The following is a 17,922-nucleotide window of genomic DNA, read 5'->3' as shown; positions in this document are numbered from 1 at the left end:
ATCATTGGTGCTTCTGTAATCTTCTTGGGGGCTCCTGGAATCACCCTCCCGGGAGCTTCTTGAGCCGTCTTGGGAGCTTCTGGAATAGTCTTGGGTGCTTCTGGAACGATCTTGGGAGCTTCTGGAACCCTCCTGGGAACTTCTGGAACCCTCTTGGGTGCTATTGGAATCTTTGGCTCTTCTGGAACCGGCAACCTAACCACTTCAGTCACCTTCTCTTGTACTTGTCGAACTGGCTCTAATTTTGGGGGAACATAGCTTTGTTCCTCTAAGGCATATTGTGCATGCATCGGTCTCTCTGGCATTGGCTTGGCTGAGTCTGCAACACGTGGTAGTACCTCTGGAGTTGGCTTTGGCACAGGTTCTCTCGGGATTGGCTTAACTACCTCAGGAAGATACTTTGGCACCTCAGGGGCATACCTGGGTTCTTCTGGTTCAGGCTTACCAGCTGCTAGCTGAGGCTTTCTTGCAGGTTCAGTGACAGATGCAGGTGTCCTTGGTTCTGGGACAACTTAAGAGAAGATTTATATTTATAAATTGGGTTTATGGGTAATTATGTAAGAGAACCCCTAATGTGCAAACCACACTCTAACGAGTGCTTAGCACACACAGATAATCATCTGAAGAAGCACGTTTGAAGAAGTAGCCTACTCACACATAACACGTCACAAAGAAGAAAATATATTCTGACGAATATACAACTTACCATCTAAGAAATGTAAAGAGCAACCAAAACACATTTGATAATTTTCAAGAAACATAATATGATTGACATATTATGTTAGACTATCAACAGTACTTTGCAGTACCTTTTGTTGGAATAGCTTCAGTCTTGGGTGGGGTGACTTTGGGTGTAGTTGGCTGAACTACAGGTTCCTCTGGTTTGCGTACAGCAGACACTTAAAATAATATGAAATAGATAGTTTTACCTCCATGCAATCACATGGAGTAAACGCATGAAAGCACAAAACAGAGAGAAATCTAAGGGCCATGTATCAATACCTGTAGTTGGAATCTGTTCTGTTGTGGGTGGAATAACCTTGGGTCTGGAGGGCTGTATTACAGGTTCTCCCAGAACAGTTGGAACTTAAGAGAACATTGATTGAATTTAATACTTAAGAAGTCAATCGATCACACTCTAACGAGTGCTAAGAAAGAGATCTGTAAATTCATCTGAATTATTACTTATGGCCCGATACACAAAACACATGACATAACATCAAACACAGAATAAGATATATTGGAAGAAAACACTGAACAATGACAGTTAACATAAAGAAAAGAGTACAAAGATTGATTAATCACAAAATAAACCAAAATGATCTTGTGTTTCCAGTACCTTTAGCTGGAATAGCTTCAGTCTTGTACGGAGTGAGCTCAGGTGCTGACGGCTGAACTATATGTTCCACAGGTTTGGGGATGACTGGTGCTTTGGAGAGCATTAAAATGTAACTTTACTCTACAGATATTCTTGATGAATGGGGTTAACACACAGCGAAAGCATTACTTTACTATGCTTCAGTTTAGTAGTAGCTTATTTCAGAGCCAAAGGTGTGTGCTGAACTACTACTACCAGCAATTTGAATAACTACAAATAACAATTAGACTCTATGTAAGGCTTCTCTAGAAAGCTGTGGCCAAGCAACAACCTACATTTGAATTGCTGTCTATTAGAAGTCTGTTGTTGAACCAAAACATTGGCTCAACAACTCCAGTTTAGGCGGTTTCAGATCAAGAGGTTAGTACGGTATGTTTTCTAAGAGAGAAGACAGACCATTGACAAACACACTGACAAACAGAAGGGTTTATGTTCCATGAGCTACAGGTTCCTCTACCTTCTTTTGGAGCCACTTCCTGTGGAAGAGGTTCATGTCTCCGTAGAGGCTCAACTCTGCGCTCGTCAGGAACTTAAAAGAGTAATATTTGTGGTTTATTTTCTGAGCCAGAAAACCCCACAATATATGTGCACAAAAACACAAACAGCACTTCACATAAAACACAAACACATAAAACGTTAAGAAAAGACACAGCGTGGCAGTGCCTTGGTGAGAGAAGCGTAGTGAAGCAAGCGTTTCTAATTTACCTTTGGGTTGAGGAACTTCCTGTTCCTTCTTGCTGGGAGGCACTGCAGCTTTATGGGGCTCAGGAATTAACTGGCCGACTTTTGGCTCAGATACCACTTTGGATTCAGGCACCCGTTTTGATGGAGGTGCCACCATTGACTCAGGTGGGACCATTTTAGATTCCGGTGTGAATCCAGGGTAATAAGCTTCAGGTGTGGCTGTTGTGGGAAAGGTCCCTGGTTCAGCTTCTTTGAGGTAACAGAGACATACCACTGTCAGTCAACACAGAGTGCATGCATCTAAAAGGACTAGGATTAAGAGACAGGTAATCCAAGAAAATAAGACAACATAAAACATTTACGACAAACACACATAAAGAATCCAATGCTGAATTTCTTCACTAGCATTGTAAAAACAAAAACAGTGACAACACATGAAAAGAATAGGATTAAGATTAACAGAGAAAGTAAGACTACATAAAACATTTACAACAAACATTTCCACAAAAAGAATCCAATGCTGAATGTATTCACTAGCATTGTAACAATCAGTGACAAAACATAAAAAAGACATGAAGTGTGAGACAAACAAGTTAATGTAATGAATTGACAAATCAAATAATCATATTGATTATTTGTATTGGGTATATTTACTCAATTCAGTCTGTTCACATTCAGACTGAATCGATGTATATGAATAATACATCTATGATAAATAAATAAATCATATGCAATACCTCTGCGTGACTCTGGTTGGACGTAAGCCTTCTGAGGTTTGTAATATTCTTTAAAAAAGTAATTAAACATGTGTAAGAAGACAAATACTAACTTTTAGTTGAAAAGCTTTGCAATAGCAGTTAAAATAAAATGTCATATATATTTTTTTTTATTTTTTGTGTGTGTTGTTGTCTTAAGAGTCAAGGACGTAAGACAGAATTTAAGATCAAGAGTTTCAAAGATAGAAGCCAAAGACAAGCGGTAGACAGACATAATAAGCGATCATAGTGCTCTAACACCATGAGGACATTACCTTCTGGGCCTTGAGCCTCCCTCCCAGGGGCAACACCAAACTTCTGCGCTTCTGGCACTTCAAAAAGATCATGAACAATTCAGGATTAACAAACAAACAAACAAACACATAAATACACTGAAAGAGGATTTGATCACAGACAACATGGCAGATGTAGGACTTAACAGAGACTGAAAGTACAGTTAACACACAAAAAAGACAAAATTACAGAAATACACAAATAGAAAAGACACATAGAGACTTTAATAAGAATGGACAGAGAGATGGAGAGATAGGTGACAATACCTTTCTCTCCAGGAACTCCGGAAACTCCGGGAACTCCAGGAACAGAGAGTTTCTCCCCTGGCGTCTTGAAACCAGGAACTTTAAAGACAGGTCTTTTCGTTAGACTAATCATACTGAAAGCACTACGCTCTACTCATCTATTTGAAAGCTCTAATCTCTACTCATCTACTGAAAACGTGAGGGTTAAAAAGAGCCAAAGAGAATTTGGTTAGCCTTTTTAAGAGACAAACAAAAACACTGAACATAAAAATGAAACAAAACATTTCTGCACAAAAGCAGAGCAGCCTAAGAGGTGGTAGACAACACAAGAGGATTAGACAGACAGATGACAGAAAAGGACTTTGATTACACAAGAGGTTATGTCGGGACATACAAAAGCTTTGGACTACCATCTAGGCTACTGCACGGTTTGACATGTCTCCATGTAAACCAATCATCACGATTACTGCAGGTATGATGACAATGCTGAAGCACCTGGCAGCCTTTAAGCGCAGTACAACAACAGCATTATACCTGTAGGAACACCTCCTCTCATTCCAACCTCTGCGAATTCAACACTTTCGTCAACAGGTTTTCTCTCTTCTGGTGAGGGAGAGAAGTTAGTTTAGACAACGTCCTGACAGGACAGTTTCTCTGACGTCCTGACAGGACAAGTCACTAACAATTACACTAAACTTGACAGGACGATTCTACTAATGTCCTGAAAGGATGACTTCACTAATGTCATGATAAGATGACTTCACTAATGTCATGATAAGATGACTTTTCTAAAGTCATGATAAGATGACTTCACTAATGTCCTGATAAGGCAACTTAACTGGACTGATGATTATATCCAGACACATGTTAATGAATGTTAATGAGATGGAAGGAAGAAAAAAAACATCACTTAAACAACAATAATGAGGAACAATATGGAAGACCTCAGACACAAGTAATGAACATCAGTGATAAAGATGAAACATGAAAAGGTTTATGGACAAAAATATACACAGTCAAAAACAGACACACAGACAGACAGACAGACAGAGAGATGATTGTTATTTAATGGATGGAAGTATTGATCTAAATACCTTTGGCTTTGACAGAAGAGTATTGAACCGAGACGGTTTCCTCTTCCACTGCCCAGCTTTCATAAGCTACTGTAGCATATTAAAGGATAAACATTCAGTCACTGCCCATGAGACTTTGTTCTCTATTTTGACTTTTAATACACCAATATTATTTACTCTAAATAAATAAGCCAGCAAGTATTAAAGTGGTTAAACCATTACCACGTAATCACACAAGATGAACTCAGTTCCAAACAAGGATTAATTAGAAAAAGGTGAAATTTAAGTATGGATTGTATTGTAGGATTGGATGAGGTTATTTGGAAGGCAGTGACATATGAGTTAAAAGTCATTAATGAGTTGAACTGCTTTAGAGATAGGCTTGGGACGAGATCCGATTATATTGGGTATGGTGATACTTACCTAATATTGCAAATTTGTGATATTTCCATAATATGTCATCAGATTTAAATATGGCCGAAACATAACAGTTGAGTGAATGTGCAGAACGAATAGTAATAATAGATGACAATATAATTTAGCGTGATATTTTTGATATCGCCCAAGCCTATTAAGAGATGATAATGATGATGAGGATGGTGATGATAGGTCAAATATTAGAATGAGGGATGATAGTTTAATATGGATAATGAAATGGATATTTATTAGTTCTGGATGGTTATAGTTATTGATAACGTCAATTAAATGTCTACCTTTCATTTCCGTTCGTTCTTCATATTGATAAAATGATGATCCAGATTCATCTTTTGAGAGAAACGTGAGACATTGGTAAGTGAAAGAAAATAGATTTAAAGTTGAGGTAAGGTTTAATGTAATCTGTCTTCCTGATGCCCAGTCTTACCTCTGTAAGCAGCCATAGACGGGGCTGCTGGTACTCGAATGGAAGTGTCTGGGACGTCTAAACGTTTAGTCAGAGATACAGCTTTAGTGATAGAATCTGTCAATATGGAATTTTATTCATTTAAAAAAAATATTTTATATGGAAACATTGTGACAGAAAAACCTCACATGCCCTTGGTCAAAGTTATTAACACTGCTGTGACTCTTTACTTGAGATGTCGGAACCCATGGAAACCATGGCATCATAAACAGATCCAAAATGTCGATCATACAGCAGCGTTGCATTTAAACACTCAACCAGATGGCATGTTTGGTCTTACTGTAATTAAGTTTCCTTTTCCGAGTTTAAACTACTCACCATGAGGAACTTTTCCTAACCCAACATCTGTGGATAAGGATGAGATAGTGTTACAGCAGAGAACTGGCTCATAATCTGCATAGAGACGCTAACTATTTTAGACAAGTACGGACCTTTGTCAGATAGGTAAAGTTCAGCTGTACTCCTAGCCTCTCCCATGGGTTCCAGTTGTGCTATGACCGAGTAAACGCCTGAGAGAATGGAACGGTGACACATACTGTTGAGTTATCAGCACGGCACTTCGCTCAATTGTTCCACCAAAGGGACATAAATATTTGTTTTCTAAATCTCTGTTTCAATATGAGCGTATTCCTGGACAAACCTTCATCATCAGCTGTTACATTGCGGATGATCATAAAGTGAAGGCGGCCCGCTCTCCTGAAGTTATACTTTGGACTCTCTTTAAGTTCCTGAGTGTCTTTGTACCATGTGACGATAGCGCCGTCGAAGGACAACTCACACTCAAAGGTGGCAGACTGACGTTCATTGACCTCAATGCTTCGGATGCGTTTGGTGAACTGAATTTGTTCGGCTAAAATTAGATAACTGGAGTTAGTCGGGTCCATCTTTTGGGGTATTAAGCCTGATTTATACTTAGTCGTACGATGGTGTCGCGGGTCGAAAATAGCCAATCTACAAGCTCACAACGTATCGCGAAGGCGATGCGTGAACTTGTAGATCTGTTATTTTTGATGCGCCACAATGTCTTACGATTACGATGGGGCATAAAGTAGGCATTAAAATAATTAATTAATGTATTTGTGATATTATTAACATTATAATGCATTTTTAACTATTTAAGTCTTGACTAAATGCAAAGAACAGAAAGCACAAGAAGAGAAGAAGTGGGAAGAACAAAAATCTACATAAAACAAAGAGACTGACATGACATCATCTGATGTCCAGTCCAACAGGTCAAAGAGGTCAGTGGGAGATAATAACCCTGTTAGTTATCGGGTTGCTATCTTACCTGGTTTGTGTTCATCTATAGACGATAAAATTAATCAAGAGTTTCAACTGTGGTTAGTATACAGAAACACACAAAGTTCATGGGACCTGAGTCACCAGACAAGGCACTAACAGACATAGAGACTTACCTGAAACGGCGAGCTTAGCGTTGGAGATATGAGGACCGCACACCACGCGGTAGTTGCCCTGGTCTTTTGATTGGCACTTGTGGATTTTCAGGAAGTGACGATCTCCCTCTACGCCAGTTTCATATTTGTCACCGGTCTCCAGTTTCTGGGTGCCTTTGTACCAGGTGAGACTGATCTCAGGGTAGTTGATTCTAACCTGACACTCAAACACAGCTGTCTGGTTCTCAGGGATGGACTGGTCCTCAATGTCTCGGATCACAGAGACAGGCTGCCGATTTTAAAATCACATTCAGTCAGTATGATAACATTATTAGATTAAACCACGACACAATTAATTAGATGGGAACTAAAGGCTTCCATACTGTATACGGATGTGGATTCCATAGAAGAGTAAAGTATATATACTGTGTAAGTGTGTGTGTGTGTGTGTGTGTGTGTGTGTGTGTGTGTGTGTGTGTGTGTGTGTGTGTGTGTGTGTGTGTGTGTGTGTGTGTGTGTGTGTGTGTATGTGTGTGTGTGTGTTAATACACAATTTATAGATACACAGTATATAATTGCCATGAGTGCAGTACCTCTGCAGCGCGTCCCTCCAGCTGTTGCATGAATCGACTCACATCTTCTTCTCCAACCTCCTGCAACCCACGTACACACACATGATTATTTCCATTAGAAAACACAGACAGAAGACGTCACACATTTCCTCCATAGCTTGTTAAGAGTGTTAGGGTGTGTTTTCTTTTTTCTAGATGGGTCGGGTGTAATAGATGACAAATGTTTTTCTTGTCTTACCACTCTGCCGGTCTCGTCCTCCTTCTCCTTCTTGAGGAACTGGATGGCATCCAGGATGGCGCGGTAGTCGTAGATCTCATTATCACGCAGGATCTGCTCATAGTCTTTGGGATCATGGCCTCTCAGTAACTCCACAATGTTCACTTCACCTTTCTCCTTAGGACTCTTGCTCTTAGATGGAGTCCTGTTGCACAACCAATACAAGTCAGTATGACATGACCACCACATGAAAGGAAGCCTTACCTTTAATGCTAAATGTGTTGCTGTCGGGCAGAAACCTTGTACAATATCTCCATATTTAAACTTTGTTTTTCTTTGGTAAATGAATGCCCTACTTCATCCTAGTGTAGAAGCAAAAGTAGCAAAAATAGCCAATCTACAAGTTTGTAGATATTTTGAGGCACTAGAATTTTCTTTTTTAGAACAGAACAATAAGTGTGGCCCACAGTGTCTACTGAAATACAGAAACGCAACATAACCACTTACTTCTTCAGTTGAGCCCTGAAGTCTCCCATTCCTGCACCTTCCACTAGCTTGGTGAATTCCAAGTCAGCACTGCTTTCAATCTCTCCGTGTTTGTTGGAGGCCACGCATCTGTACTGTCCAGAGTCAGACTTTGTCACCTCCCTGATCTCCAGCTTGGCGTCCTGTCCCTTCTGCTCCATGGAGATACGACCACCAGGGGTGATCTGTCTCCATTTACCCTTCATCCACTTCACACTGGGGATGGGGTCACCACCGATCTTGGCAATAAAGGTGGCGGTCTCCTCTGTAAAACAAGAGATTGAACTTTCAACACACCGGTCGCTTTCGATGGTGTCGCTCCCCGAAAATAGCAGATATACAAGTTCACAACGCGTTGCATTGCGACGCGTTGTGACCTTCCACATCTGATATATTTGGTGTGTGATAAGTTAAGCATTACTCACGCCTATGTCGTTACATCGTTACCACAGCTACCAGTGCAAACAGGTTGCCATTCAGTGTGGACAGTCAGTCATAAAGATCAGAACTGAGAAACCTATGAGTCAACTTACTCTCAGTGACAGCGATGTTCTGGGGTTCTTCAATGAAGAACAGGTTGTCCAGTCTTTTGGCTGGGGCAGCGGCAGCTGCCGCAGCTGCAGGCTCACCAGCAGACGGCTTGGCTCCTTTATCTGAGGGGAACATTTCAGCGGTGAGTGCACAGCACTGACACTTTTACTGAGCCCATCTTTAAATAAATGGGAAGCGTGCGCTCAAGTATGACAAGGCAAGAAGTCATGTGAACAACAAAGAGGTGCACATATTTGTGCCATGCTACATGAATGCAAAGTTACGAAGTAATCAACCTGGGAACCCATTTGATAAAAAAAAAAAGAAATCTAATCTGTTTTGAGAGATTATAAAGTAAATTTAGTAGATTTTGTATTTACACTGCATTTTAATCATGTCAAATCAGTTCCTCAGTATTAGTAAAACGCTCTGCTATTTCCTGTACATGGTCAAAAGATTAACTTTCTGAACTCCCTGTGGATAAAATGGTCAGTAGCATGTTAGATATTAAAAGAACAGTTGGAACAAGAACAGACAAAGCACAACATGGTGGTAGATTGTTGTTAAAGACATTTTGTGAAAGAACGATCTCCATATAAGATCTCACTTCCATGCAAGTGCAACAAGGTTACCTTTCACAGTCACCACCCTGGACTTGCAGAAGTCACTGCCGCTAGCATTGCTAGCCTTACAGAGGTAGTCCCCTGCATCTGACTGCGATGCCTGGGTTATCTCCAGACAGGGGGTGCTGTCCACAAATGTGATTTTCATGTTTCCACCAGATTTCAGCTCTTTCCTGTCCTTCAACCACTGGATCTTCAGAGGAGGAGAACCACTGACGTGGCATTTAAGGATCAACTTCTCCCCCTCAGTCACCGTAAGTGGAGTGAGAGGAACGTCAAACTTAGGACCCATTGCAGCCTCTGAATAATTCATAGGGAAATAATCAAGAGAGGTACAGAGATGTTTTACAAATAGTAGAAATAAAGACTTGCTTCCTTCAGAATAAAGAACCTTTGGAAATACAGTAAGACCATCCCACTGAGAATATGTTTGTTCAAGAACCATTTGATTAAAATGTTTCAACAAACTACCAAAACCTATTTAATAAGAGGGCATATTACACATATTATTTTGTCTTGATAATATGTATAGTATAGGATTACAGATATTTGTTTAGCAGAAATAAGGAAGATTTAGAAATACAAGACCGTTCTATTGAGAACATATCTGTGCAAGAACCTTAAAAGCTTAAAATTAAGCTAATTAAGATTATATTACACATATTATTTATGTCTTCATAATATGTATATTATAATTTGCCTATTTTTATGATATAATTCAAACACACCTGTGATGGTGAGTGACACCTGACAGGCAGCGTTGCCAGCATCATTGGTAACCTCACAAGAGTACAGGCCACTGTCAGAGAGTGTGGCGTCTTTGACAGACACCACAGCTACGTTGTTTTTGAAGCTGACGTCATGCTTGTCAGAGCTGGACAGTTCCCTGTTGTCCTTCAGCCAGGTGCATGTAATGGGCTGGGAGCCAGACACACGGGCCTCAATCTTCACCGTCTTGCCTGCTAAATCCATCATGGACTCAGAGGGCTTCTTGGTGAAGTTTGGAGGAACTTTGCGTTCTGTTAAGTGGAGGGAAAAAGTAAAGAATATGAGACCAAGTCATATTAGTTATTAGGATTCTAAAGCGTTATCCGTTTACCATTACCAGGCCATGCGGGGCCACATTTGAAGGTTACGTTTCAAAGCAATCCAGAAAGGTAACCAATCACAAGCAAACCTTTGAAGAAGGAAAACGGGTAGAAAGACCAGACAAAAAACAAAGCAATCCAGTGAAAAAGAAATAATGAAAAAATGAAATGAAAACCGGAGTCAAACCCACAAGACCAAATTCAGGCAAAACCATGTGAAAGAACACCAATGAAACAAACAAACACTGCTTCAAGGCAATGAAACCCAGTTTCAAACCAACAAGACAAAATTATACAACACAACAGTACAATTCCATAACTGTACAAACAACCTGTTATCAATATCTCTATATTTTCCTCAACAAACGCATGACCAAAGGCAACAACATGAAATGTCAGTAATATGCATGACAGTATTGTCGTTAACTGTTAGTGATTTAGGTATTGGAATCAGACGTCAGTTTGTTACCTATTTTCACTTGAGTATGACAGGTGTCAGACCCGGCAGCATTGGAAATTTCACAAGTGTATTTTCCAGCTGACTGCTGTCTGTCATTGTTGAGGACTTCCAGAACGCAGGTTGAGTCTGTCGTTTTAACGTTATACTGATAAGAAGCCCAGATCGGCTTGTTGTCCTTCTTCCAGGTAACATAGGCCCTCTGGCTTCCAGAGTACAAGCACTCCAGACGCAGAGGTTGGCCCAGTTCATGGGAGACGAACTCCGCCAATGGCTTGACAAAGCGGACGGGTTCTAAGAAGAATAATGTTGAAATCAGATATGTGGACACCACTGATTGTTTGTTTACATGCGGAGGGACACAGCTATAGGTACTTTACTGCTCTCCCTGGATAATCATCAGTTCATGAATCCATGGATATTTCCATACGTAGGTAAAGGAAAGCTATGTGAATGGATTTAGATGCACCTACTTTGCGTTCAACTATGGAAGACAATCTATTTTGAGCAGGAGAAATAAATAGCTACATATTAAAGGTGGCGTAAGTGATATTTTTATGTTAAAAGAAAAGGTTTTTCGGTAAAGAGTTAAAGATCTAGATTCTGATAGTAATCGTTGTTATAGAGTGATTGTTTCAGTAATATGGGTCTCTCTCCCTGTTTTCTAAAGAGCTGGAGAGCTGGGGAGACCCCTGTTACTGAACAAACACTATTAAAGCAATGATTACTAAGGGAACATAGAGCTATTCAACGCTTAGTCGCTTACTTTAACCAAAATATATCACTTACAGCACCTTTAACAGGAACACATGCTGGTAATGAAATGCGCATGCACCACGTAGGTTAGTGTTACCTAGTGTGACAAAAGCATGGCAGCTGTCAGAGTTCTGAGCATCAGAAATTTCACAGGTGTATTTTCCTGCAGCTTCTTCTCTGTCACTATTGAGGACCTCCAGGACGCAGCCGGAGTCGGTGGTCTTGACGTTGTACTTATAGGAGGCCCAGATGAACTTCCCCTCTTTTCTCCAGGTGACAGACACTCTCTGGCTACCGGCAAACGCAACCCTAAGAGTCAGAGGTTCACCCACACGGAACGTGGTGTCCTCCAGTCTCCTCACAAAGCGCAGTGGTTCTGCGAAAAGCATCGATGGTTATTGCAGCAATTAAGCAGCTATTTAAGCCAGTGGTTCTCAAACTTTTTCATGTCAAGGACCCCCCAAGTTAATATATATTTGGCCCCCCATGTGAAAATATTTGGTGCATACTAGATTTGTGTTGTTAAAATGTTTCAAAAAATATTCACAGATCCCACTTTGAGAACCACTGATATAAGCAAGCAGAAATGATCATTATAATTCAAAGATGAATTTATGATTACTATGTAGTAGCCTTGAATGAATTTCAATTATGAGCAAATAAAGTATGTTAAAGACTAGAATAGAAGGAAATTGATGAGGCTGATGATGTGTTAGAGAGCTGATACCTTTCTTAGAGGTTCTGCATGTGACATACGCGTCACAGACGACAGAACTCTCTGCATTAGACACTTCAACTGAATAATGTCCAGCCGCCGCTTCTCTGTCGCTATTGAGCACCTCCAAAGAACACAAGGAGTCTGTGGTCTTGACGTTGTACTGGTAAGAAGCCCAGACGGGTTTCCCGTCCTTCTTCCAGCTCACGTACACCCTCTGGCTACCGGTGTAGGTGCAGCTGAGTGTCAACGGATCACCCAGTTTGTATGCCTTGTCTTCCAGTTTTTTCACAAAGCGCACAGGTTCTGAGAGAAGCAATAATGATATTAGTTGCATTGTCTTGCCTGTATTAGGTCATGTCAGTAAAGCAGTAGTCTCTCAAGACAGACTGTTGGCTCACACAAGCTTCAAATGCTTCCACCTTTTCTGACTTGAGAGACTAATGAAGCAGTGAATATAAATTATGCAGTAATGTGAATTAAAGTATTTTATTTAACTATAAATAATTGACTGATTATTTCAAGAAACCTTTCCAACGTTTTTGTCAAGTGGGGAGTTACCTAGTCTGACATGAGCATGACAGGTGGCAGAACTACTAGGGTTGGATATTTCACAGGAATATCTGCCAGCAGCCTCTTCCCTGTTGTTGTTTAAGACCTCCAGGACACAGGAGTGGTCTGTGGTCTTCACGTTGTACTGGTAGGAAGCCCAGATGGGTTTCCTGTCCTTGGACCAGCTCACATACACTGGCTGACTGCCAGTGTATGTGACCTGGAGCTTCAAAGGCTGGCCCACCCTAAACGTAGTGTCTTCCAGCTCTTTGACAAAGCACACAGGTTCTAGGAGAGGTAGCGGTATGTTAGGTTAATCGCCTGTCTACCGCCAACATAGAGGAATGAACAACATGCGATTGATGATTTAATGTTGGACATGATGTTGGGTGATTTACCTAGGTTAACCAGACAGTGGCAGATAGCAGAGCTCTCAGTATTAGAAATTTCACAGGAGTATTGCCCTGCTGCTTCTACCCTGTCACTGTTGCGAACCTCCAACACACAAGCATTGTGTGTGGTCTTCACGTTGTACTTGTAGGAGGCCCATATTGGTTTGCCATCCTTTTTCCAGCTCATGTAGACTGGGGGGCTGCCACTGTAAGCAAAGTACAGCGAGAGCGGCTGGCCCAGCCTGTAGATTGTGTCTTCCAGCTTTTTCAAAAAGTGAACAGGTTCTATAGGAAACAATCATGCCGTTATTGTGATGCAAAGCAAAAAGATGAATTGCCTCAGAAGGCACATCAATGATTTGTGATGCTGCTGCTCAGGTTGACTTAATTAAAATGCAACTAAACCCCAAACTCAAATCTGTGATTGGTTGGTGCCGTGCCAGGTGATGTCACCGTAAAGAGTATAACATTACAGCGAATCACCTGGCACCAATAAATTATCCAAACGCAGATGACCAGTACACTGCTTTTCACCTTTAGGTGTCAGGCTTCACACACGCTTGTGGTTTAGTTGCACTTGCACATTAAGATGGTTTGGCTTTGATAAGCAAGCTGAAGCAAGTTGATAGCAAAATATATAAGCACTGTGGTGCTTGTTGTAGTAATATTTTCAAAGCATCAATGTAGACAATATTATTGTTATATGCTTTACCTAGTATTACATTAGCATGGCATACGTCGGTTCCTGCAGCATTGGAAATTTCACAAGTGTATTTTCCAGCTGCTTCTTTACTGTCACTGTTGAGAACTTCCAGGGTGAGGGTGTCATTTGAGGTCTTGACATTGTACTTGTATGAAGCCCATATAAGCTTGTCATCCTTCTTCCAGGTCACATACACTCTCTGGCTCCCAGTGTACATGCACTTGAGAGTCAATGGGTGTCGCAGTTTGTAATAAGTGTCTTCCAGCTTTTGCACAAAGCGCACAGGTTCTGAGAGGAGCAATGTTTGGATTAGTGGCATTTTGATTATTAGCAGAGAAATTCTGAAGCTCATGCACAGAAGTATTCTGTTTTTGTTGATGTAGGATAAGGATGTAAATTGATATAGATTTTTGTGGCTCAAATATGCACAACCATAGGTTGATAATGGTTGATGCAATTAATAGATGAACGACAAGCAGATGAAAAGTTATTGCAATGTTACCCAGGCTGACGTGAGCGTGGCAGATATCAGTTCCGGCACCGTTGGTAATCTCGCAAGTGTACTTGCCGGCCGCCTCTGGCCGGTCACTGTAGAGTACTTGCAGAATGCACGTTGAGTCAGTAGTTTTAACATTGTACTGGTAAGACGCCCAGATGAACTTGTCGTCCTTCTTCCAGGTGACGTAGACCCTCTGGCTGCCAGTGTATGTGCACACTAGTTTCAGAGGTTGGCCTACCATGAATGTGGTGTCCACCAGCTTCTGGACAAAGCGCACCGGTTCTGAGAGCAGTAAAGTTGATGTTAGATATGCAAGCATTAATATGCATGAATATGTATTGACCTGTTAGCTGTGTGAGCAAAGCCAGCAGGGATATATACCGTACTGTCAACTCATTCCAAAGACGATTTCACAAAAAACAACAAATCTTTGACTGAGACATCATGGTATGATTTGTCTCCATCCATAGCTGTAGCTGTACAAAATGAATTATCTCCAGTGTTGCCGAGTGTCATTTTTGACACTTAACCTTAAGTACAGCCATGTAATCAACACAAGACATTGAGTATTGCTTATCATATTTCAATGATGAATATATAATGCAACACTTAAAATGTATTGGCTGTCCAAAAGACTGTTGGAGACTATTTTGTAAAAAAGAACGAGCTTCACCTTTGACAACCACTTGACAGCTGGCAGATGCTGAACCGATGCGGTTTTCAGCCTTGCAGGTGTACTCTCCATGATCGAACTTGGTTGTTTTGCTCAGTTTCAACGTTGCAACGCCATTGGAGAACTCCATTGTGCACATGTCAGATTTACGCAGCTTTCCATCGGCTTTAAACCAAAACACTGAGATGTCAGGAGTTCCGGCAACTCGGCATCTCAGGGTAATTGGTTCGCCCATGTTTACTTCTAATGGCTCCATCTTGTCGACAAAGTGTGGTCGTTCTGAGGTGAAATATGATGTTTGATTAATAAAAGTATAGATGATAAGATATAGATATATGAAGGAATGCTGAAGATACTAAGATACAAGTTACGGTTAACACTTTTACCTATCATAGTCACTTGTGCTTCACATTTGTCACTTCCGACGCCATTTTCTATTTCACAAGAGTATCTACCAGCTGCTTCCATCCTGTCTGAGTTTAGGACGTCCAGAATGCAGGATGTGCTCGTTGTAATCACATTGTACTGATAGGAAGCCCAGACCAATTTACCATCCTTCATCCAGGTTATTCTTAATCTGGGGTTTTCAGTAAATGTGACCTCAAGCCTCAGAGGCTTGTCCTTCTCAGAGGTAATATTCTTCAACTTCTTCACAAAGCGGACAGGTTCTAGGAGAAGCAGTGTGTCGATTAATTACTTCACTTTCACTTAGTATCAAAAAAGGAGTAAGGGTTTCTCTAAAATAATGCTAACAAACCTTGCACAAACAGGTTAACTGGACAGCTTTCTTTCCCAGCGTCATTAATGACCTGGCATGTGTACTCTCCAGCATGGGTCTTGTCAACCTTGTTAAGATGCAGAGTGGCTACGTTGTCTTTCAGGGCAATGTCACAGCCCTTTCCGTGTTGCATCTCCTTGCTTCCCCTGAACCACTTGACTTTGAGAGGGGCAGCGCCTTTCACCTTGGCTGTGAAAGTAACATTTTTACCCGGCAGCGTTTCTTGCAGCTGAGGTTTTTCCACAAACGATGGAGGTTCTGGTTTCAAAAAAAGAAGTTTTGTAGGATAATGTTAGATCCCTGGCTGAGAAATACGTCTTTCAAACTGTCTGGAATCAACTACCTGTACATCTACTAACCTGTGACGGTCATAGAGGCACTGGTCTCACTGGCTCCTGCTGAATTAACAGCTTTGCAAGTGTACTTGCCAGAGTCAGACAATGTGATAGTTGGCACGCTCATTTTACAAGTATTATCACTGAAGCTGATGCCATAGGATGGGCCACTCTTTATCTCCCGGCCATCATGGAACCAGGAGGTGGTGAAAGGAGCAGAGCCAGCGACCTTACACTCCATCTCACCAGGCTGACCCACAACAAGATGGGTGTCCCTAAGTTTTCTTATGAACGTAGGCGGAATCATCTTATCTGTTTTAAGAGAGAATATGTGGTTTCATATTGGTGTGCTACAAGCAAGAAATGGTATCTATGGTATAAATTGATATTACATGCCAACCAATGGCATTGGAACTTTGATCACAGACCTGAAACAGACAGTTTGATTTTGCAGGAAGCAGCTCCCATCTTATTTTTTACTTCCAGCTTGTATTCTCCTACATCTGGTTTATCAGCTGACCGAATCTTCAGCATAGCTATCTTCTTGGAGAAGGACATCTGATATTTGGCACCAGCTGAAATCTCTTTGTTGTCTTTGAACCATGTGGTTGTCAGTTCTGCTGCGGTAGACACTCTCACTTCAAGAGATGTATTCTCGCCCGTCTTTACAATTAAAGACTCAGGGAAATCCACGACAGAGGGGGGTTCTAGAAATTAAGCAAGAAAAACCTTTAGCTAACTGAATCCTATCTGTATTTGATCTGTAAAGACTGAATCTGGAGTGGTACAAACCTAGAACAGTGACTTGGGAGACACACTCCACAACTCCAGAGTAATTGCTAAGTTGGCAGGTGTATTTTCCCGCTGTGGTGGCGTCAGCCTTAAAGACCTTAAGGCTGGCCACATTGTTCTCAAATGTGATCTTCCTGTTGTCGCCGTCTCTAAGAATGTGATCCTTGTCCTGAACCCAGGACACAACCAAGGGCTCGGATCCTTTGACTGTGGCTGCTAGTGTTAACTCCTTACCAGCCATCACTGACTGGTCAGTCAGTTTCTTCACAAACACCGGTGGTGCTATATAGTGAGCAAAACAGTGGTGGTGAGGTCAAGGGATTGCATTGGGAGCAGTACTGTTTTAATAATTACTACCAAAGATGTACTTTACTAACCTTTTAGGCTAACTGTTGTACGACAGGTCTCACTGCCTACACTATTTGAGACGGTGCACTCATAGATGCCACCGTCATCTGCTCCTAGTCTCATCATGTGGAGCGTGGCAGAAGTGCCTTCATTGATCATTTTATATTTCAAACCCTCTTTAAGGGGCCGTTTGTCTTTGTACCAGGTAATCTGGCATGGTTGTGTGCCATAGATCTCACAGTACAGGCTGGCCTCTTTTCCTATAGCACCCTCCACTGGGTTCGGTTTTTTAGTGAAGGATGGGGTCTCTAGAAAATATAATTGAGAGAAGTTAAAAAAATAATAGTCACGGTCGGACAAGTATCTTCAAATCAATTCTCGCAAGTCTGGGGGACATGCTCAGTTCAGTCCATGCTATGGAGAATCCACACCGTAATCCAAACCAGAAAATGACAGACAATTAGAGATGGGGAGGGAAAATTCTCCGATATTCATGCTACAAAAGGATCGTAGGTTCAAAGACAGAGGGGGCAGTCAACGATTTGGTAATTTCTTTAACGGAGGAAAGAACACATACAAAATGAGGTGCTGTTAACTGTGAACGAGCAGAGGACACGCAAGAGAAAACGTGATTCGATAGAG

General features: G+C 41.3%; 1 protein-coding gene across 5 annotated transcripts in view; it reads right to left on the bottom strand.

Annotated features, from left to right (window-relative positions):
- ttn.1 (titin, tandem duplicate 1) overlaps positions 1 to 17,922 on the bottom strand; it is a 127,632-nt gene that overhangs the window by 102,134 nt on the left and 7,576 nt on the right. For 2 of the 5 annotated variants that reach the window (XM_084085146.1, XM_084085147.1), the window contains exons 12-26: positions 9,921 to 10,211; positions 9,202 to 9,492; positions 8,572 to 8,691; positions 8,021 to 8,303; positions 7,535 to 7,718; positions 7,318 to 7,377; positions 6,746 to 7,013; positions 5,649 to 5,675; positions 5,292 to 5,348; positions 5,143 to 5,193; positions 4,451 to 4,519; positions 3,891 to 3,959; positions 3,378 to 3,455; positions 3,093 to 3,149; positions 2,084 to 2,311 (exon numbers count right to left, since the gene is read on the bottom strand). In XM_084085146.1, coding sequence (XP_083941272.1) covers positions 2,084 to 2,311; positions 3,093 to 3,149; positions 3,378 to 3,455; positions 3,891 to 3,959; positions 4,451 to 4,519; positions 5,143 to 5,193; positions 5,292 to 5,348; positions 5,649 to 5,675; positions 6,746 to 7,013; positions 7,318 to 7,377; positions 7,535 to 7,718; positions 8,021 to 8,303; positions 8,572 to 8,691; positions 9,202 to 9,492; positions 9,921 to 10,211 — 2,133 coding nt within the window. Of the gene's footprint in view, positions 1 to 2,083; positions 2,312 to 2,799; positions 2,824 to 3,092; positions 3,150 to 3,377; positions 3,456 to 3,890; positions 3,960 to 4,450; positions 4,520 to 5,142; positions 5,194 to 5,291; positions 5,349 to 5,648; positions 5,676 to 6,745; positions 7,014 to 7,317; positions 7,378 to 7,534; positions 7,719 to 8,020; positions 8,304 to 8,571; positions 8,692 to 9,201; positions 9,493 to 9,920; positions 10,212 to 15,027; positions 15,307 to 15,413; positions 15,521 to 17,922 lie in introns of those variants that run through there. The other 3 variants (XM_084085148.1, XM_084085145.1, XM_084085149.1) reach the window with 3 other exon arrangements.

Source organism: Gymnoscopelus microlampas (assembly GCF_963454915.1).
Source record: "Gymnoscopelus microlampas genome assembly, chromosome: 17".
NCBI lineage: Eukaryota > Metazoa > Chordata > Actinopteri > Myctophiformes > Myctophidae > Gymnoscopelus > Gymnoscopelus microlampas.
Note: the sequence above shows the minus strand (reverse complement) of the source record. Positions and strands in the feature narration are given on the sequence as shown.